Source organism: Xyrauchen texanus, chromosome 12 (assembly GCF_025860055.1).
Source record: "Xyrauchen texanus isolate HMW12.3.18 chromosome 12, RBS_HiC_50CHRs, whole genome shotgun sequence".
Lineage (NCBI taxonomy): Eukaryota > Metazoa > Chordata > Actinopteri > Cypriniformes > Catostomidae > Xyrauchen > Xyrauchen texanus.
Genome location: NC_068287.1, coordinates 22,640,765 through 22,662,843, shown reverse-complemented (window position 1 = coordinate 22,662,843; position 22,079 = coordinate 22,640,765). Strand labels below are relative to the sequence as shown.

Here is a 22,079-nt window from a genome sequence, read left to right as displayed (position 1 = left end):
TTATGCAAATGACAACATATTCCTAAGAAACACAGTTTTGTAAATGTCATTAAACACTTAAGGACCATATGTGCCTCTCATGGTGCTTTTAGTCAGTCAGTATATAATATTTTGGCCCACAATCCTAGTTTGTCAAACAAAGCCTACCTGTAACTTATATCCTGCCCATACCAGTGCACAAAATGTCATTAAAGGTGTCTTTTGTGACATGTTTCCCACAACCAAAGCCAAAGAATCTGGCTCATAATAAACAAGTTAAGCTTTCATTTCACAAAGACACTTTGTTTGACCCATGTACAGTAACCAGGTAAGTGGGTCAAACCTAAACCTAACCATAACTGCCAAGATTATAACTGAACATAGGCTATACTGCAACTTCAGCCTAGTGCACACTACACAACTTGCAGTTGGCGCCCTGTGACTCACAGCCTTGTTTTCCACATGATGGTGTGCACACTACACAACTGATTGCAGACTGTGTGTACCAATTATATGACCATTTGTCCCCGACTGAGGCCATGTGTACACTGGTATTAAAATGTGTTTTGGGTGATCCGATCTCAAGTGTTCAGGTGAGACATAGCACCGTTACAACTGATCGTCTCTTTTCACCATTTGTGTTCTGATTTTGAGGGGAGTCTCTGATTTGATGAGGATACATCAAGAATTTCAGTCCCCTTATGACTCATTACACTTGACATTGCGTAGCTACGCATATGGGGAGTGCCTTCTTACACAACCTATTTGAAACCTCTCTTCAATAACGCCAGTATTCTAGTATTTGCTATGGTGCTTGAGCCCCACCTGTTTTGTCCACAATAAAAACAGGTGCACAGACACCATTTCCTCAGAATGTTTTCCTTCAAGACAGTGATCATCTTTTGTCTGGAAGCCTTCTACCTTCACCACTGATATACATGAGTCAGTGGGCAGAATCTTCGCAGGACGACTTTCTGCTCCCCTGCAGTGCTCCGGAGAACATCACACAAATTGTACAATATCACAGGATATTTTTGAGATCCACGTTCGAGGGAACAGCGTATAAATTCAAAGTCCTGCCCTTCGGACTGTCTCTGGCTCCTCGCACATTCCCGAAATGCATCGATGCAGTTCTCAACCCTCTGAGACTGAGCGGCGTATGCATCTTGAACTACCTGCTGTTACTTGCGCAATCAGGCTCTGTTATGCCAGCACTGTTTCAGCATCTAAATGAAGGCTTGGGCCTCAATGAACTGGGCGAAGAGTACGCTCTCCCCAGCCAATAAATCTCCTTTTTGGGAGTCCGCCTCAACTCCATAAGCAGGCAGGCACACCTCACGAGTGTGCGCATTCAGTCCATTCTTCAGTGTCTGTCTCAGTTCAAACTGGAGAGAACCCTTCCTCTGAAACCGTTTCAGAAAGCATTGGGATTTACGGCAGCGGCATCCGCTCCTACGTATTACCAGTGAGGTGTCACACTAGGGCAGGTTGTCAGGCGGTAAGTGGTGACTACGGATGCTTCCAACACAGGTTGGGGGATGTGTGCATTGGATGCCCGGCTTTCGGCACCTGGACAGGTGCAAGGAGGGCGTGGCATATCAACCGCCTAGAGGTATTGGCAGTAATTCTAGCCTGAAAGTCTTTTCAGTCAGAAATAGCGAACTGTCACGTCCTGTTTGCTCAGATAACATGACTGTTGTGGCATATATTAACCGCCAAGACAGAATTCATTCACCGCCACTGTTGAGACTGATGCCTCGCCTCCTCCTTTGGGGCGAGCATCATCTCCTCTCCCTGAGAGCAACATATGTTCCAGGCCGCCTGAATTATGGCGTGGACCTTCTGTCATGCCAAGGGGTTATACCGGGTGAATGGAGACTTCATCCTCAAACTGTAATGATGATTTAGGAAATATTCGGCAAAGCAGAAATCGATCTATTTGCCTCAGTGGAGAATGCCCACTGTCCCCTCTGGTTTTTGAAGTCCCAAGCCCCACTGGGAACGGACGCAATGGCACACAAATTGCCAGCAAAATGCAATTATGTGTTTTCCCCAGTATGCCCGATTCACTCTGTCGTGTGCAAAATCCGAGAGGACAAGGAAACGGTTCTATTAGTTGCGACTAAGTGGCCCAACCAGCCATGGTTTACAGAAATGATGGAGATGCTGTACAGCACACCATGGGAAATACCACTGAGGAGGGATCTCCTCTCTCAGGCGCAAGGCACAATCTGGCATCCCCAGCCCCAGCTGTGGAACCTGCATGTGTAGCCCCTGAACGGGGTGCACTACACACACCAGAACTGATACGTTCATTCATGAACACCATTTTACAGGCCAGAGCACCGTCCACAAGACGCCAGTGTTCATTGAGTGGTGTCTCTTACAGGTCAAGGACCCAGTAAACTGTCCCATGATGAGATTCTAATATATCTTCAAGAGCGATTAGATGCAGGACACACCCCATCAATGCTCAAAGTGTATGTGGCAACTATATTTGCGTATCACGTACATGAAGCCGGTGCCTCTATAGGCAAGCATGATAAAGTACCTTAAAGGAGCAAGACGATTAAACCTACAGTCCCGACTTAACTTTAGTCCTAAAACCTTTAGACTCTAGATTTGCGCATGCTCTCTGTTAAGACCACACTACTGCTGGCTCAGGCTTCAGCAAAACGATAGGTGACCTGCATGCACTATCAGTCGACAATGTCTGGAGTTTAGCCCCGGTCTTTCAAGAGCCACTGTCAAAACAAGGAAAGGCTCTGTACCCAAGGTCCTAACCAAACCCTTCAAATCGCAGGTGGTTTACCTTCAGGCCATCTTCCCTCTATTTAATTTGGATGAGGAACAATCATTGCATTTGTTATGCCCTGTGTGGGCACTACATGCATACATTGAGTGTACTTGCCAGTTCAGGCGGTCTGATGAGCACTTTATATTCTATGGAGGATGCACAAAAGGAATGTCTGTCTCCAAGCAAAGGCTCTCTCACTGGACTGTCGATGCAATTACCCTGACTTATGAGTCGCAGGGTCAGACTTCCCCAATTGGTGTTAAAGCACACTCAACTAGAGGCATGGCTTCTCATGGGCATGGACGAATGGTGTGTCCTTACAAGACATTTTTTTTGCAGCAGGATGGTCCTCTCAAAACACAAGGTTTCGCAAGGTTTCACAACCTAGATGTAACATATCTTTCTTCACAAGTCCTCTCTTTTTAGAGCAAATTCAATTCATTGGCCAAATATATAGATACTTATGCCCTTCCCTGTAAGTACGGGCTCCCCATCATTTGCACAACTGCCTGCATTCAGGCCATTATTTACCATAAAGTCACAAGCACTTTCATTGTAAATAAACTAATTTCCCAACTGGGTTCATAAGGAGTTACTTCATACTATATGACAATGGTTCAGTATGTTCGTTATGTTGTGTAGTATGGCGTGATGGGATTCTGTTCCCCATATATGTAGCTATGCAATGTCAAGTGTACTGAGTCGTAAGGGAAGGTCTCAGTTACGTACGTAACATAATGAGCTTATGTCCTTTTAAATCGCAAATAACCAGCAAAAAATAAATAAATAAATAAATAAATAAATAAATAAAAAATGGCCGTTACAGCTTTAATTACACTTCTCGTTGCAAACCGCCGAGTCAAAATATCAAAATAAGACGAGCTGGATTCGTGAAGTGTACACTAGGCTTTAAATGTGCAATCATTTGCACAACAGCCTGCATTCATGTCATTATAATTTACCATAAAGTCACAAGCACTTTAATTGTAAATAAACTCCCTTCCCAACTGGGTTCATAAGGAGTTACTTCATACTATATGACTCTAGTTCAATACATTCGTTAAGAGTGCTCTCCTTCTGTTCTGGCTAAGATGAGGATCAGTTGTTGCGTACCAAAAGGGATAAATCAGCCTCCGAAGTGCACTTCAAAGTGAGAACAGTCATGCTGTAAGGTCGCTTCAAAAATAATTTCGAATAAAAATTACTTTAAATGTGAGTTCTGGTTTAAATTTATTTTTGAGCTTCACACCTTTCAGCCTTCCAAAGCACTCAGTTGATGTTATTTATTTTAAAGAAATAAGGCAAAGGGATGAATCGCTTCTGAATGGACCGCACCCTTGGATTGTGGAGTTACATAAATTGATGAGGCAAAAGCGCCCTCTACGTTTCATTTTATGTACCACATTTCCATTAAGTTTTTTTCATTGTGGAAATGGCCTTTTCTGTCTTCAACCACATCATTTTAGCTTTTCATGTGCTCAGCTGGTTCACTTTGAAATTATATATATATATATATATATATATATATATATATATATATATATATATATATATATATAGATAGATGAGATAGATGAGAGAGAGAGAGAGAGAGAGAGAGAGAGAGAAATAGTGCATCTTCAAGTACTAAGAAATGATCATCATTGAGAAAAATAGAACAAAATCAGCAAATACAAATAAAATAGTGAGACACTGGCAGCCAGTCTACCTTCTATATTTTTATAGGAATAAATTAAATTGTAGAATATAGTCAGTAAAAAGAAAATAGTAAATAAAATAGTGAGTAGTGAATAATACAATAATATAAGTAGTATAATATAATACAATAATAGATTGATTAAAGCAAATAGTATATGTATAATAATAGCAAATATTATATGTAGTATAAACAGTATAATACAGTCAATAACACAAAATAGTAAATAAAATAGTGAGTAGTGAACAGTAAAATAATATAATAGCACAAGTAGTATAATACAATACAATATTATAATAATAATAGATTGAAAATAACAAATAGAACATGCAGTATAAATAGTATAATAGTCAATAATAAAATAATTAAAAAAGTAAATAAAATAGTGAGTAGTGAATAGTACAATAATATATAATAAAAATAATAGCATAATCGACTATACAGTACACCCATCCATCAATCATCTATAATTGCTTATCCTTTGTAGGTTCGTGGGGGGCTAGAGCCAATCCCACCAGTACAAGTTATGCTCTTCTTTTATAAAACTGGGGGATGGGAGCTAAAATTCTTGGAACAAAACTGCTTTGCACAGCTTTTTTCTTGAGTTGCCACTCTGTAATTTAAGAGTGTTCAGTCTGACAATGTGGTGTAGCCTTAGTTTGTGGAAGACAGACACAACTAACGACAAAAGCAAAAAATGATGGTTGTCAATTCCAAACGGTGATTCCTGAATGTGCTCGCTGAGAAAAAAAAACACATCCTCTGAACCAATATCAGCTCGGACAAACTGATTGATCAAGGACACTCTGACAGCTTTCCACAATTATGACTGGCAAATAAACTGCTCAGCTGATCTCTAGAAGACCATGTCTTCATTGCCCTCCGTTCTCGGTCCTTCACATTCCTCATCTCTCGCTCCAGACTCTCCACCCTAACCAAGGCTTCACAGAGTCTGGCCTTTAGACCAGTGGGAGATGCAGGCAATGCATAGGAGTGGTCCTAGAAGAAAGAAGGTTGAAAAGTAATTATTTCTCCCCAAAATGTAAATTCTCATAATTTACTAGCCTCCATTCCATCCCAGATGCGTATGACTTTCGTTGTTGATCTGAACACAAATTAAGATTTTTAGAATATGTTTTCGGATGGTTAAATCGATAGAATGGAAGCATCTAAAGCCATATATATGGATTACTATTATCCAGCCTAAATGTGATTTATGGCCTTGAAAGTGTTGGTTGCTTTCTCCTTCCATTCTAAGTCCCTCCACATCTGAAAACGTCTTCTAAAAATCTTTATTTGTGTTCAGATGAACAACAAAAGCCATACATATAATAATCCTTTAATCTCATCACCCCTCAATCCCACTGCTATCACCATGGGTTTATATGTCTGTCAGGGACGCATATTCACCACATGCAAAAAACACACCAGCATGTTTCAATGCGTGCATACATGAATGTGTCTGAAAATAGAGACGCACAGACAGAGAGAGAGAGAGAGAGAGAGAGAGAGAGAGAGAGAGAGAGAGAGAGAAAGAGGCTTAACTAGTAAAAATACTCACAACATTAGGCAGAGGAGGAACATACTCTTGGAAATGTAGAGAGCAGTCCACTAACAGGCTCTCTTCAGCCTTCCTTGAGGCTTGTGTTGTCCTGGTTGCCACTGGCTAAAATGGAAAATATATATATATATATATATATATATATATATATATATATAACGAGACACGATTTGATGACAAGCGATCAAATCATTATAGCCTATCGATACACCTACTCTTTGGAGATGAGTCGGGAAACTGAAGACAGGTGGTTTAGCTCCATCTCTAATCTTTACAGTCTGACCTGTCCTGTCAAAGTCCTCCGGCTTGAAGTGCTCACTGCATAGCACAGAGGACTCACTGGCGGAAAAACCTTCCCTTCTTAAAGCTACCTCCCACTGCCTCCTCAGCTGTTTCTCTTTGGGAAACCTTCAAAAAGTTTGAGAAAAGTTAGCTAGCCAACTAACTACAGTCAGATTCACAATATGTCAGTCTCTCAGCCGAAACGAGAAGCTTGTCACTAAAGTAGGTTTGGAGAAAAACGGCTATATAGATGAAAATCTCGATTATGCACACTTTAGTATATAATATAAACTATAATATAAGTTGAGACTTAATACGAAATCATATAAACTTTATAAGTCTCAGCTTTCATAGCTAAATAGTGTAAATAGTGACCCTGGTTAGCTTTCAACAATGTTATAATGACCAAATACAACAAGAAACAACTGTTCAGTCTTACCTATGAAAAGTAATACCCCGAGATCTGGTTTGGATTGTGCGACGGTTTGTACAGCCCCAAGCTGCACAAGAGTCAGGCATCTTTTCTTCAGTGGCAGTGTACAGCTGCCTGGGAGTTTTGGCAAGTTGCCCGGTCCAATATGGCGACGACGTTGACGTAAGATCCAGCGGTCAATAAGGCGTCTATATTTGACAGGTCTATGTTTTTTTTTTTTTTTTTATTATTGAATATGTATCAAATAAAAAGCAGGTATAAAGCATAAAACACATAGAGCTTCTACATAAATTAAATTATATCAAATTAATATAAAGCTTCACATATATAAAAATAATAATGACAGGTCTATGGTCCTCGCTACAGACTGTAGCGCGATGACGTAGTGGATCTAATCCTCTGCGTAGTTGATTTTGTTGACGTAGTGGATGTTTTTGGTTTTATGGTTACACTGTACATTATTACTTAGTATTAAAGTATTACACTGAGACATTTGTTTAATATAGCTTAGCTTTTATAAATGACCATAACCATGGATTTGTAAATTACTTTTCTTTGTTTTTCCTCTGCACCCACATTCTACAAATATCTAAATGAAGCAATAAAATCCTCACTATAATGTGCTCCTCATTGTAACATCTTCTCCGCTGTACATAAATGCCATGGGGTGAATTATTTGTATACAGGGGCGGTTACAGGATACATTTTTTCTCCAGGATTAATTTAATTTAATCGTTGTGGCGCTTTACAGATTAATGTCATACAGTGATTTTATTTTAATTAATTTGTGCAGCCCTAATAAATGTGTGTATTACATGAAAATATAATTTATCAATTAATGACCGTTATGTATATTACAGTAATAAAACAAAAAATTAAAACGTGAATAGGCATGCGCATTAAAACATTCACTACGTCACTAAAATACAAAACGCATGTGACTAGATCCACTACGTCATAGCGCTACTGTCTACAGAAAAGAGAGTACTTGGGTGGTTATGAAACGGAGGTAACCCCAGCACACACTGTAACAGATCCTCTCCTGCGGCGAATGGGTATTGACAGTTTCTGCAGTTTGGACGGTTCTGATCCATTTTGGGTAAGTAAAAACCGTTTTAACGCCACGAATTGCGTTTCTCCGATGAGATGTAGTTTTCAACAGATTGTAAAGGTTCGCCGGGTTTGTGGTGCACAGCAATATATATACACTGGTGTATCTCAAATTAGTGAGCTATCTACCTATATAGTGGGTCTCATATGCGCTTTGGTTCATTTATTTTGAATGTCAGAAAATGTTTGCGTATCAAAGACGCGCGCTTGAGTTCGACTCGCTTCGAACGCAATTATCAGGGACACAGTGCTGTCTAGGTAGACAGATAACTAGGGTTCGAGACACGACATCACTGTTGCTAAGCTAACCGGTTAGCTAGAAACCACACCATCATGAATGCATGAAACTCTCTATGGACTTTCAGTCTGTTTTGCTCATAACTCTTAATGGCATTTTACGGGGCCCGGGAAGTCACCTGTTGGGGAAAAAAAAACAATCCGTGGCGACGGTTTTGCAATCCATCCGCTCAGTTTATAAACTGTACTCACGAATTCTCAAACTGTTCCCTCGGTTTAACAAATCGTGCTCACGGATTAATAAACCGTACCCACGAGTTCCTAATCCGCGCTCTCAGATTTGTAAACCGTGCATTCAGTTTTTGCAATCTGTACCCACAAATTCATAAACCGTGCCCACGCTTTCGCAATCCGTTCCACGGGTTTGTAAACTGTACTCTCGGATTTGTGGCTCCTCCCAGTCTGTGCCGGCAGATTCAACCAGGCCATCTGTTACAGTGCGGATATATAGTACAGTGTTTATAAACTATATTTTCTAAAAGATTTCTCAAATCTCAATTAGCGCGTATGGGGTGGAATATACGATTTAATATGAATGACGTGTATCAAAATCTTTTGTTTATTTGTGATAATCTTAGCACTTTATTATTATTGTCTAACCTGTATTATGACTGATATGACGAATTGCTTTGTTCCTTTTTTTGTAAGTTTTGGACAAAAGCGTAATCCATGCAATTATCTAATCAGTCAATCGTGTGACAGCAGTGCAATGCATAATCATGCAGATACGGGTCAGGCGCTTCAGTTAATGTTTACGTCATCAACCATCAGAATGGGTAAAACATTTGATCTCAGAGATTTGGACCATGGCATGATTGTTGGTGCCAAACGGGCTGGTTTGAGTATTTCTGCTGATCTCCTGGGATATTCATTGAATTATGAATCACTCTAAAAATGAATGAATACCAAGAAAGTGTGTTGTATGTTCTCTTGAAATGCTGTCATCTGCTTTGTGTTTGCATTGTTACTCTTTTGTTTGCCCAATCACAAAGTGCTGTGAGAGATTTGAAGATTTTTAATGTTTTATTTATTTACACTAGCAGCCAAAAGTTTGGAATAATGTACAGATTTTGCTGTTTCGGAAGGAAATTGGTAGTTCTATTCATCAAAGTGGCATTCAACTGATCACAAAGTATAGTCAGGACATTACTGATGTAAAAAACAGCATCATTGCTATTTGAAAGTCATTTTTTTTTTTAATAAAATCTTGACAGACCCCATTTCCAGCAACCATCACACCAACACCTTATCATTGAATAATCATGATAAATTGCTAATTTGGTACTTGAATATCACTTGCCATTATATCAAACACAGCTGAAAGCTATTTGATTCGTTAAATGAAGCTTAACATTGTGTTTGTTTTTGAGTTGCCACAGTATGCAATAGACTGGCATGTCTTAAGGTCAATATAATTGCAAAAAAAGAAACTGCTATCTCTAGAATCCCGTCTGTCAATCATTGTTTTTTCAAAGAAAAAAAACATTTGAAACAGAAAAATAAAAGGTTAGAGGTGCAAATAAACTCAGACATTGGATAACAGATAATTGGGAAAGAGTGTTATGGATCTTAATCCCATTGAGCTTTTGTGGGATCAGCTAGACTGTAAGGTGTGTGAGAAGTTCCCGACAAGACAGCCACATCTATGGAAAGTTCTACAGGAAGTGTGGGGTGAAATGTCACCTGAGTATCTGGACAAACTGATAGCTAGAATGCCAAGGATCTGCAAAGCTGTCTTTGCTGCACATGGAGGATTTTTTTGATGAGAACTCTTTGAAGTAATTTAATTAGTAATTTTTCATGTTATTAATGTCCTGACTATACATTGTGATCAGTTGAATGCCACTTTGGTGAATAAAAGTAAAAAACTTTTGGCCACCAGTGTATGAAGTCATGTGGTGAATCTCAACCTTTCATGAACGGGTCATATTTTACCTCAAAACAAATGGAAAAAAATATTTTATATATATAATTTTAAGTAACATATTGACATTTTTAATTATATATTGAAAGTACATTTCTTATCACTTGATTTATGTCCTTGAAAGGTTTTGTGAGACCCACCCCACTAGCTCCATTATAGATTAAATGTTAAATTCATTTACTTTGACATTTCAAATGTAATAAGTCATATTTAATGTCCTTGTCTTGAAAATAAATGACTAAATAAATAAAATTCAGCACTTTATTTATTGATTATGTTCCTGTTTTCTTCTCAGAACATGATTATGCAAAGTAGTGCACCCTACAGAGAAAACAGATTAGATTTTTTTTGTAATGAAAGGTTCAGCATTCATGAGCAATAAGTAGGCTGAAGAGACTCTGCTATGCTCCAAAGCACAGAAAAGGTTATTTTCTTGGTTCTTTGAAAGATCCACTCAAGACAGAGTTCTGAAGTGTTTGTTCTTCTCAGTTCCTTGCACACATCATAAGGTCTTTGTGTGCTTTGTCAGTCAACAAAGTCTGAACTCTCGGTCATCTCCAGTTGTTTCTTTGTTTCTATGTTTTGTCAAAGGAATCTTCTGTCACATGGTATAGTATGGAACCCCCTTTTGTCCTTCTGTGTTTTCAGGATTGGAACCGGACATGGAAAGCACTCAATCCAGACCTGACACAATGTTACCAGAACACAGTGCTGGTTTGGATACCCTGCCTCTACCTCTGGCTGTTAGCACCATTCTACATCCTATACCTCAAAACCCATGACCATGGATACATATGCATGACTCACCTCAATAGAGCCAAAACAGTGAGTAGTAGCAGACAGGATTCTGGTTGTATTTGCATTCAGTAACACAACAGTAAACAACTCTCTTTTTATCAAGTAGCTTTCTTTGCGAGTGTGTTTCCTGATAACTCTGCCAAGGTCAAAAGTTGTTTCAAGATCACGTGACTCTCCCCTTAAAGGTTATTGGGTTTACCCTATGGCTTATCTGCTGGGCAGATGTTTTCTACTCTTTCTGGGAAAGAAGTCAAGGAGCTGCCATTGCTCCTGTCTACCTGGTCAGCCCCACAGTGCTTGGCATTACAATGGTGAGATCTGTTCTTTCACAAAAGGAAGTGCTGAATAAAACTACTTTGCTTGTAGATTTATTTTCTCGCTCTGATTTCATATTCAAATTTACATGAGCTTGTTCCTCGTTGCCTATGGCATGGAAAGTAAAACTAGACTGATATGCCTGCTCAGAATTTTGTTTATAGTTAGAGAATTTGTCTGTGCAGTATCTTTTATTAACCTGAAGTTTACAAAACTGTAGTTTTAATTTCTGTCTTTATTTGTGTGTTTCAGTTGCTGGCTACATTCTTCATCCAGAATGAGAGGATGAAGGGGGTCCAGTCCTCAGGGGTGATGCTCAATTTTTGGCTGGTCACCATAGTGTGTGCTACTGTCACCTTTCGCTCCAAGATTCTTCATGCACTTAATGAAGTAACCATTATTTAAATTTTTTTGTTGAAACTGTTTTTTTTAACTTTATGATTGAAAAAATTATTATATATATTTATATATTCTACAGTACCAGTAGTACTGAACACCAACTTAATTCAGTACCCGCACACTGTCTTACTGACACGCGACTGCTTTCAAATGCTCCCACGCATATTTGAACGTGTGCTCTAATACTCCTTTTAAACTGAAATGCACGACTAATCAAATTAAAATCATGATATGCCCTAGAGTGATTATTAAAGTGCAAAATGCTGCAATTTTAGTCTGCATGAGCTTTAAATGAATGTGTGAAGCAGACCGCTCCTAAATTGGAAACACCACATACTATGAGAATCATTCTTGTTGAATGAGAGATGACAGAGCAAAGCACTAATCCACTCTGAAGCATTATTTTTATATAATTTATATTATTAAAATCACAGAATATGCGCTTTAAATATCACATTGGGCCAAGTAGCAAACTATTTATCCAGAGAGGTTAAACTTCCATCAAAAATACATACAAGGTTTTTGCCTCACCACTCTTCCATGGATGCCATTTTTGGCCAGTGTCTTTCTGATAGTTGAGTCATGAAAAGTGACCTTTATTGATGCGAGAGAGGCCTGCAGTTCCTTGGGTTTTTTGTGACTTTCTGGATGAGTAATCGCTGTGCTCTTGGAGGAATTTTGGAAGGTCGGCCACTTCTGAGAAGGTTCTCCATTTGGAGATGATGGCTTTCACTGTGGTTCTTTGGAGTCCCAGAGCCTTTGAAATAGCTTTGTACCCTTCCCAGACTGATGTTTTTTAATAACCTTTTTCCTCATAATTTCTGGAATTTCTATCAACCTTGGCATAGTGTGCTGCTGGGTGAGACCTTTTAGCCAACTTCATGCTGCTGAAAAGGTTCTATTTATGTGTTGATTTAAATGAACAGGGCTGGCAGTAATCAGGCCTGGGTGTGTCCAGTCCAGCTAAACCCCATTTTGAATGCAGTTTCATAGAAGGGGGCAAATCAATTTTCACACAGGCCCATTTTGTATTGGATAACTTTTTTCTTCAATAAATAACATTATCATTTAAAAAATATAGTTTGTGTTTACTCCGATTGCCTTTGTTTTATTTTCTATTTAGTTTAATTTTTGAAACAATTTAGTATGAGATATACACAAAAACAGAAGAAATAATTTTTCACAGCACTGTAGGTTGCATATTCATTACAATACACATTTAATCCCCTCAACTCTCATACTTCACAATATTTATCAGCCGGCAGCTGCTTTGCTACCTCAATCGTGAAGCTGCGTTCATGATTTGCGTGAGGGCGTCAACGCTTTGAACTCTACATGAACACTTTGAACTCCACATGAAAAGTGCTGGAAGACAAAAATGTCTCATTCTGTGTTAGTAATAGTTAAGAATTGCTGTGGTTTTATGATTTGCCTTACATTGCCTACAAATACTTGATTTCTACCTACCTGAGTCCCATCTGGTCTTGTTTTGTACATCAAATAGTATTAAGAGTCCTGTCTCCATAATTTGATAACTGACACTGAATCACTGCTGTTTGTGGTGGAACATTACAAAGGTTCAGCCCTTCTAAACAGTGTTTATGCTTGTTTTTATATATATATATATATAATATAATATTAGCAAAAATTAAATATCAATATACTAAAAGCTTGTTTGTTCATATGATCTTTCCTTCAGCCTGCCAGTGTGGATGTGTTCAGATATACCACCTTCTACATATATTACGCCTTGCTGCTCATCTCACTGATCTTGTCCTGCTTGTCCGACCAGCCTCCACTCTTTTCACAGGCTGTCAAAGACTTAGTTAGTGAACTTTATAGAACTTTCAGATTTTTTTAGTTAATAATAGAAATATGATTTCTGAGCATTGAATAATTGAGCAGTACTGTGAATTATTATTATTATTATACTGTTAAATTGTGTACAGAATCCATGTCCAGAGTCAGGAGCTTCCTTCCTGTCCAAGATCACTTTCTGGTGGATCACAGGGTGAGCAAAATGATTGACTGGATTTATAACAGCACTTTTTAGAGAAGAGTCCTGCTTGCATTATTTTCTGATTCTATTCTTACCTCTTTTTGACATTATTTCATCTCCTCTTTCTACTGTCTGTATCAATAAAATGGGCATAAAGGAATTGAATGATTGTGAGGAATCCTTCTTTTTGCTGATGTTTGAAGTTTGTATTCAGGTTGTATCTGGATTTTTGATAGTGAGTTAACTTGAAGAAAGAGTGTCTTTCTTGTCTTGACAGGCTGATGGTTAAGGGTTATAAAAGGCCTCTGGAGGAGAAGGATCTGTGGTCGCTCAACTCTGAGGATAAATCTCAGAGAGTGGTGCCACAGCTGGTGCTGTGCTGGGACCAAGAATGCCACAAGGTCAAAAGGTCAGATTCAAAAGAGGATTTTTGTTTTTCTTTTTTCAATAATACAAGGATAAGCCTGAATTTATTGCAAAAATTTTCTAATCATCTGTTTGGGTTATTGTTTTTATTAGGCCAGTAGATAAGACCCTCTACTCCCCAAAACGGGCAGCAAAGCAAGAAAAGAAGGATGGACAACCAATAGAAGAGTCAGAGATTCTGCTTGCGAAAACCCTTCAGAAAACTGGCGAGCCTTCTCTCTTCTGCGCTCTCTGCCGAACGTTTGGACCATACTTTCTTATCAGCTCTCTTTATAAGATTGCACATGACATCCTAATGTTTGTCGGACCAGAGATTCTCAGGTATGACCCTCCATCTTTCTGTAAGACCTCTGTGTAAGATTAGTATGTAAAGCATCACCGTGGCAGGATAGTTTTCTGGGTGTGATTATACCCTTCTCTGCTGAGTTAGAGGGCAGTGATTCTCAAGTGGTCAAATGCTAAATGCAACTAATAAAATGTAAAAAACTATTAAATTGTTCATAATTATAATAGCATAACACTAATGGTCTTATCAACTTTTTAAAGGGAAGAGAATAGACTTCCCATATCTTTTGTTGTTGTTTACGTCAAAGGTCAGTGTGCAGTAAAAGGCAGAAGCCAACATAGGTTCATGACATAGTTTAAAGAATTTTAATGTTTAACCATGGACCAACCATTTTTGTTTACTTTTGTACGATAAACAATTTTGGTTCTGTGTTGTCACCACTAGATGTCCAATGTAAAATCTTGGTCATGAAGTACAACCAGTTGATAACCAATGGTCAACAGTGATAATACTGTACAGAGGAAAGGCCAAACGTTCCCTCTGTGCTTCCACAGTCATGCGGTTTGAAATAACTTTAACTCTGAGGGAAGGCTACACTTTCAAAACAGCAGCTGTGACCCTCTTAAAAGAGCTACCGTGTAGAGTTTGTTTTGGCATGCTGAAAATTGTGTTGTCAAATTGTGCAGTGGACCATGTTCAAATCCTCTCTAATCCTCTGAAAGTAATAACGTAACTCTTGTCACCTGCCTCAGTGTGCCTTTAACCAGTTAGCCCACTTCATGTAATTTAATCCAGTAGAACTGCATTCTGCTTAGGCTAACAGGATTGATGTTTTAATTAATGCTTACGTAAACTTGGTCTTCTGTATCTTAGGCTGCTGATCCAGTTTGTGAATGATTCCAGTGCCCCCTCATGGCATGGTTACTTCTACACCACTCTGTTGTTTGTTTGTACCTGTGTGCAAACCCTCATTCTGCAGAAGTATTTCCACGTTTGCTTTGTGACTGGTATGAGGTTACGTACGGCCATTGTTGGTGCTGTATATAGGAAGGTAAATGGTCTCTCTGTGTCTGTGTGTGTAACAGGGCATAGACAGGTGTTTTGCAAATTTGAAGATAATTTTCCAGGGGGAATATAATTTGAATATATTACTTGGGATAAATGCATCTGTAAAATCCAAATGCTTTGAGAGAAAGATTAAAAACTCATATCAAAAGCAATCACATTTTTCATTAGAGATAAGAGTTCACTGTACCATCATTTACATACTGAACAGAAAGTTTCCTCCCCAATCCCAAAATTGAATCTAAGATGGAAAATCTGCTCAATAAATTACATTACATTTACTCATCAACAATGACTAGTCAATGTTCAGAAACTATCTTGGACTTTTCAGAGACTGAAAATGTTCAATATCACCCTTTATTTTGTTAAGGCCTTGGTCATTACCAACGCTGCTCGTCGTACATCCACTGTTGGAGAGATCGTGAATCTAATGTCAGTGGATGCTCAGCGGTTCATGGACCTCATCACCTATATCAACATGATCTGGTCGGCACCTTTGCAGGTTATCCTGGCCCTCTACTTCCTGTGGCAGGTATGTGCCCACTAAACTGTGTCTTTCTATAAATTTGGATGCTTGTTTCATCATACATCAATAGTGCCTGTTTCTTTCCTCTTTGTTTTCAGAATCTGGGACCTTCTGTGCTTGCTGGTGTTGCCGTGATGGTGTTGATGGTTCCTATAAATGCAGTCATTGCCATGAAGACTAAAACATACCAGGTTTTGAACTTTTCCATTGTTTAAATTTGTTAGATTGGAATGTCTGTCAGCTCATGGTTGTTGTTAAAAAGATCATTACTGTTAATCTGATACACTTACCCACAGGTTGACCAAATGAAAAGCAAGGACAATAGGATTAAGCTTATGAATGAGGTGCTGAATGGCATTAAGGTGCTTAAACTATACGCATGGGAACTGGCCTTCAAAGACAAAGTGTCTGATATCCGAAAGAGTGAATTGCGTGTGTTGAAGAAGACCGCTTACCTTGGTGCTGTTTCCACCTTTACCTGGGTCTGTGCACCGTTTTTGGTAGGTGGTATAACTTGATCTGTCCTGATCAGATTTGCTTGTTAATTTAAATTTTTTTTAATTCCATGAGCTTGTATAATGGTGTTTTTTTTTTTTTCTCTTTGAAAACAGCATTTGTAATGAATTTTAACATTCATAATGTGAAATATTGTGAGAGAAACCAAATATTCTGAGAGAAATAATGTTGGGCAGGATGTTAAGATATTATATTGTTGGTTAAGGGAATAGGTGTGTTTGACTTCATGCAGCGCTGCACAGACCGATCGGCACCGGACTTGAAGCAGTGCATTTCGGTTAGAAATTTTGTCTGAATTGAAATGGCACATCGCCGTGATGTATGCCATTATAATACTGCAAAAGCGATTCAAGAGCAGCCGGCTGATGCAGACTCACCAGTTGCTCAAAATGAGCTGCACAAGCTCCGAATGATTACACTGCTCATCCCGGACTGCAAACCGGCAAATCTCACCGATTGGCAAATCGAGATGCAGTTCAAGCCGAACACACCTAATATTCTTGGTTCAATATATGAAAAGCTCAATCAACAGCATTTGGCATAATGTTGATTACCACAAAGTTATATTAGTCTCGTCCCTTGTTTATTTATGTGTTTGTGTAAAATATATATATATATATATACACACACACGCACGCACTCAGTCAAGTGAAAAGAAAGTACACCCTCCTTGAATTCTATGGTTTTATGTATCAGGACATAATAAAAATCATCTGGTCCATAGCAGGTCTTAAAATTAGGTAAATGCAACCTCAGGTGAACAACAACACATGACATATTACACCAAGTCATGATTTATTTAACAAAAATAAAGCCAAAATGGAGAAGCCATGTGTGGAAAAACTAAGCACACCAGGTTAGTAGCCAGGTGCTGATGATCAATTAATCAAGGGCATTTGATTAGCAGCACCTGGCTACTACTAAGCCTCTCAAGTGTGACCACCTCTTAAAAAAATAAAATAAAATAAAATTCAGCAGTTTGCTGGTCTGGAGCATTCAGGTGTGTTAACACAATGCCAAGGAGGATAGACCTCAGCAGTGATCTTAGAGAAGCAATTGTTGCTGCCCATCAATCTGGGAAGGGTTATAAGGCCATTTCCAAACAATTTAAAGTCCATCATTCTACAGTGAGAAATATTATTCACAAGTGGAAAACATTCAAGACAGTTGCCAATCTTCCCAGGAGTGAACCTCCTAGCAAATTCACCCCAAGGTCAGACTGTGCAATGCTCAGAGAAATTGCAAAAAACCCAAGAATTACATCTCCGACTCTATAGGCATCAGTTGGCATGTTTAAATGTTAAAGTTCATGACAGTACAAAGAAAAAGACTGAACAAATATGGTTTGTTTGAAGGGTTGCCAGGAGAAAGCCTCTCTAAAAAGAACATGGCAGCATGGCTTAAGTTTGCAAAGTTGCATCTGAACAAACCACAAGACTGAAATAATGTCCTTTGGACAGACGAGACCAAAGTGGAGATGTTTGGCCATAAGGCACAGCACCACGTTTGGCGAAAACCAAACACAGCATATCAGCACAAACATCTCATACCAACTGTCAAGAACGGTTGTGGAGGTGTGATGATTTAGGCTTGTTTTGCACCCACAGTACCTGGGCACCTTGCACTCATTGAGTCGACCATGAACTCCTCGGTGTGCCAAAGTATTCTAGAGTCAAATGTGATGCCATCTGTCTGACAGCTAAAGCTTGGCCGAAATTGGGTCATGCAACAGGACAATGATCCCAATTACACCAGCAAATCTACATCAGAATGGCTGAAATAGAAAAGAATTAAGGTGTTGCAATGGCCAGTCAAAGTCCAGACCTCAACCCGATTGGTGGGACCTTAAGAAAGATGTGCATAAACAAATGCCTGCAAACCTCAATGAACTGAAGCAACGTTGTAAAGAAGAGTGGGCCAAAATTCCTCCACAATGTTGTGAGAGACTGAAATTAATACTGAAAACAAATACTTTAAGTTATTGCAGCTAAAGATTGTTCTACAAGCTATTGAATCATAAGGTGTACGTAGTTTTTCCACACATGGCTTCTCCATTTTGGCTTTATTTTTGTTAAATAAATCATGACTTGGTGTAATATGTCATGTGTTGTTGTTCATCTGAGGTTTTCTTTACCTAATTTTAAGACCTGCTAAGGACCAGATGATTTTTATGTCCTGATACGTAAAACCATAGAATTCAAGGAGGGTGTATTTTCTTTTTCATATATATATATATATATATATATATATTAATTATACATTTAAGGCTACAGTACTACAGTAATGGAAGTGAATAAGGCCAGTCCAAAAAAGTTGAAAGATGCACTTTCAAAAATATTGCCACAAGACATAAACATCATATGTCTTTACATGATTTTAGTGTGATAAACTTGCTTACTATCTATCTGTGTATAGTTATTACAACTTTATTGTCATGACTACGTAATACCGCAATCTGGTAAATGCTGTAACAAAAATCATGTTGCACATATTGGGCCCTGTTTTAGAAAGCTATGCAATACGTCATATGTGCAAAATCAGTGGGCATGCATGGCCATGAAGTTATAATATTTTCATGCTAGCATGTGCTGGCCCTATTTTGTTCATGACTCACTTCCATTGTAAGTGCTTTACTATAACTGTGATTTTTGCTTCTTTTTTTAAATAAATAAGGGACATAATCATCATGTCAAAAATGCTGTTTATTCATCTTAAAGATGCTGTATGTGAAACAGCAAAACTGTTTATACTCCCTGGAAGATATTAATGAAATAAGTGTTGTAAGATATCTCACTTGTCTATGACAGCTCTAGACTCTGTAAACCAATAAATATGTGTCCGGGGTTGCAGACAATGACGCTTCAGTCATTTTGCACATTTTCATAGTATTTTAGTTTTAGCAAATTACTGAGGCATAATGTATTTTTATGCATTGTTGTTCATAACAGTTGTCAGTTGAGGGTGCTATTTTGCAACTGTTTTTTAACAAGCGTTGCTGCATTCATTTTGGTATATTTGGGGTTTTGGAAAGAGGGAGCATGGCTAATCCAACGGCTCAGTTTTGTGGAAGTAGAACTGTTGAAATCGCTATAGCACCTTTAAGACCAGGAACATTTATTAAGGAAGTAAATGGGGTAAATTTTGACTTCATATTGTCTTCAATGGTTTGATCTTGTCTCTCTCTATCGAAGGTTGCCCTCTCCACGTTCGCAGTATATGTGTTAGTGGATGAACAAAATGTTCTGGATGCACAGAAGGCATTTGTTTCTCTGGCTCTGTTCAACATCCTGCGCTTCCCACTCAACATGTTGCCCATGGTCATCAGCAGTATGGTGCAGGTATGACTGTTTGCTTTTGGAAAAAAAACAGAAACTCACATTGTTTATAAGGTCATTTTTAAAAAAACATTTTTTTTTTAACTTTATTTTTAACTGAGAAATACGTTGCTGCCATCAGGCCAGTGTATCTATGAAGCGTCTTCGTGTATTTCTGTCCCATGAGGAGTTGGATGAAGACAGCGTGGAGCGCCAAGCCATCACTGGATGTAAGTAATCCACAAGCAATTAATTAAGCAATTAACTTATTTTTACTGTAGTTTAAGTGGTTTTGCTAAGGCCAGCTGAACTATTGTTATAGCTCACACTCCGGGTTAGGGATTTGAACAAACCACTAACCCTGTGTATTAAGGCATTTGCATATGGACATGAATGATACATCAAATTGTTTCGCTTGCTGAGGTGTTATTACTTACACTGCATTGAAATATTTTCTGTCTTGCATTATTGTTCAATGTAAAATCAGTTGTTATCAGAAAACTCTAAAGGATTCATCCATCATTTTCGATAAAAAATTTGTGAATGCAGAAATCATCATCATGAATGAATGAATGAATGAATGAATGTATACACTTACATGAACACTAAGTGATTAGACTATGGTTTTCTCTTGGTGGCCAATGAAACAGTAAAATAAACCCATACTCTTGCTCTGAAGAAGGGACAAGAGCCATATATAGGGACCAGGACCTGGATTGCTAAAATATAAAGTTTTTCTTATTTTCTTCCTAATATTTAGTTACGAATATTTTGTATTCCAGAAAGGTTTTGTTTAAGAATGTCCTTTTTTTTTTTTTTTTATTAATTTTTTTATGTATTGCACTTTGGACATTCTTACAAACATCATATTATTTATCCTATGAACTTGCATTTTGTTTCTTAACCTTGTGCGAACCTACGTCCTCATATGAGGACACAACATTTTGGATTCCACATACCCTTTACATAATTTACATTTATTTAAACTGACTGTCCTCATATGAGGAGACTCTAGGCTTTTTAAGGGCTAATTTATCCAAGCCTGGTGTCACATGACAAAAAAGATGGTAGCAATTTCAGTTAAATTCTTCTATGTGAGCAGACAATAACAAGTGCATTTGGTAAAAACCTCATTAAAGTTTTACATTGAAATCTGTTTGTGTCAAAAGAGTAACATCAGAAGTTTCATCTGATGTGCTATCACACTGTTAATCACGTTGTCCTCATGATTAATGTCAAGGAAATTGGGCCTTTTTTTATGAAAAACTCAAGGCCCAGTGGGTGTTAAAGATGAAAAATGTATCTTTTTTTATAGCATCCCTATGCAGCCAAGTGCATTCACTCCTGACTTCAAGTTAGGAGTTCAGTTCCAGGCTCCAGATGATGTGTACACCGATCAGCATGATTGGTAGCCATTGGGCTATGTTGAACAGTACAAAGATTCAGAATTGATTAAGTTAATTAATTTTAAGACAGAGTTGGAAGGTTGTTCCACCAACGATGTACTGTGAAGCTGAAAGTCTGATAAAGTGATTTTGTACCTATTTGTGTTGGTACGACAAAGCACCGCTCATTTGCATGCCTTAGCATTCTGGTGGGAATGTAGCTCTGCAGGAATGATTTTAGGTAAGCCAGCATCAGAGTTTTTAACTTTTATATATTCAGAAACTTGCAGCCTGTGTAGAGAGACAAGGAGGTGTGTAACATGTGCTCTCTTTGGTTTGTTGAAAACCAGACGTGGTGCTGCATTCTGTATTATGTGCAGAGGCCTAATTGCATATGCAGGAAGGCCAGCTAAGAGAGAATTACAGTAATCCAGTCTAGAAATGACAAGCGAATGAACAAGGAGTTGTGTGGTATGTTCAGAGAGCAGGTTAAGATTTTGTGAATCCGACCCCAGAATATCACAAGCTGTGTTTCCACTATCGGGCCAAATGAGGGTGTGCTAGTGCATGCCCAGGCCATTTGCATTCCCACTGTCACTTCCAGGGCATCATCGTGCCGCCTCGGGGCGAATGGCCAGGTGTCTTTGGCCTGCTGATTACACTTTGGCCAAAGAAGGCCAACTGGGGATTGAGGCAGGGTAAGTGTTAAAGGTCAGAATTTCACAGAGTCAGGTCTCCCTTTGTACCAAGCAAAGACCAAAATAAGCAAATAAACGGTAGCTTCAGTCTCCACCATGTTCATTTCGAGTGCTAGCTAGACCACAGAGTTGAATACCTCCGCTTGAGTTTCCCTTTTGCTTATAAAATGGGTGGGATGTGTGATATTGGCTCCAGGGTGGCGTATTAAGGGCAGGTTTAGGGAAACGATGTGCGGTGGGAATACAGATCATTTTTGGTCTTGCAGCTTGAGG

The 22,079-nt window shown here is 38.6% G+C and overlaps 2 protein-coding genes across 5 annotated transcripts in view; one reads left to right on the top strand and one right to left on the bottom strand.

Annotated features, from left to right (window-relative positions):
* Positions 1-4,711: 4,711 nt before the first annotated feature.
* Positions 4,712-6,892, bottom strand: LOC127653268 (THAP domain-containing protein 6-like). Its single transcript, XM_052139901.1, has 4 exons — positions 6,755-6,892; positions 6,249-6,441; positions 6,034-6,138; positions 4,712-5,471 (listed from the first exon to the last, which is right to left on the bottom strand). Exons 1-4 carry the CDS (start codon positions 6,832-6,834, stop codon positions 5,268-5,270), a joined length of 582 nt encoding a protein of 193 aa, XP_051995861.1. The 5' UTR covers positions 6,835-6,892; the 3' UTR covers positions 4,712-5,267.
* Positions 6,893-7,717: 825 nt separating this feature from the next.
* Positions 7,718-22,079, top strand: part of abcc1 (ATP-binding cassette, sub-family C (CFTR/MRP), member 1) — a 40,254-nt gene continuing 25,892 nt past the window's right edge. For 3 of the 4 annotated variants that reach the window (XM_052138872.1, XM_052138875.1, XM_052138874.1), the window contains exons 1-14: positions 7,718-7,847; positions 10,728-10,904; positions 11,063-11,188; positions 11,445-11,582; positions 13,291-13,416; positions 13,541-13,602; positions 13,868-13,999; positions 14,110-14,337; positions 15,176-15,353; positions 15,738-15,899; positions 15,992-16,084; positions 16,190-16,393; positions 19,601-19,747; positions 19,866-19,953. In XM_052138872.1, coding sequence (XP_051994832.1) covers positions 7,800-7,847; positions 10,728-10,904; positions 11,063-11,188; positions 11,445-11,582; positions 13,291-13,416; positions 13,541-13,602; positions 13,868-13,999; positions 14,110-14,337; positions 15,176-15,353; positions 15,738-15,899; positions 15,992-16,084; positions 16,190-16,393; positions 19,601-19,747; positions 19,866-19,953 — 1,909 coding nt within the window. In that variant the 5' untranslated portion in view covers positions 7,718-7,799. The remainder of the gene's footprint in view (positions 7,848-10,727; positions 10,905-11,062; positions 11,189-11,444; positions 11,583-13,290; positions 13,417-13,540; positions 13,603-13,867; positions 14,000-14,109; positions 14,338-15,175; positions 15,354-15,737; positions 15,900-15,991; positions 16,085-16,189; positions 16,394-19,600; positions 19,748-19,865; positions 19,954-22,079) is intronic. The other variant, XM_052138873.1, reaches the window with a different exon arrangement.

Coding starts and splice junctions, on each gene's coding strand:
- LOC127653268 (XM_052139901.1), bottom strand. CDS start 6,834: ATGCCTGACTCTTGTGCAGCTTGGGGCTGTACAAACCGTCGCACAATC. Junction 6,442..6,754: donor CGGGGTATTACTTTTCATAG/GTAAGACTGAAC, acceptor AACTTTTTGAAG/GTTTCCCAAAGAGAAACAGC. Junction 5,472..6,033: donor TTCCTCCTCTGCCTAATGTT/GTGAGTATTTTT, acceptor TCTTTCTTCTAG/GACCACTCCTATGCATTGCC.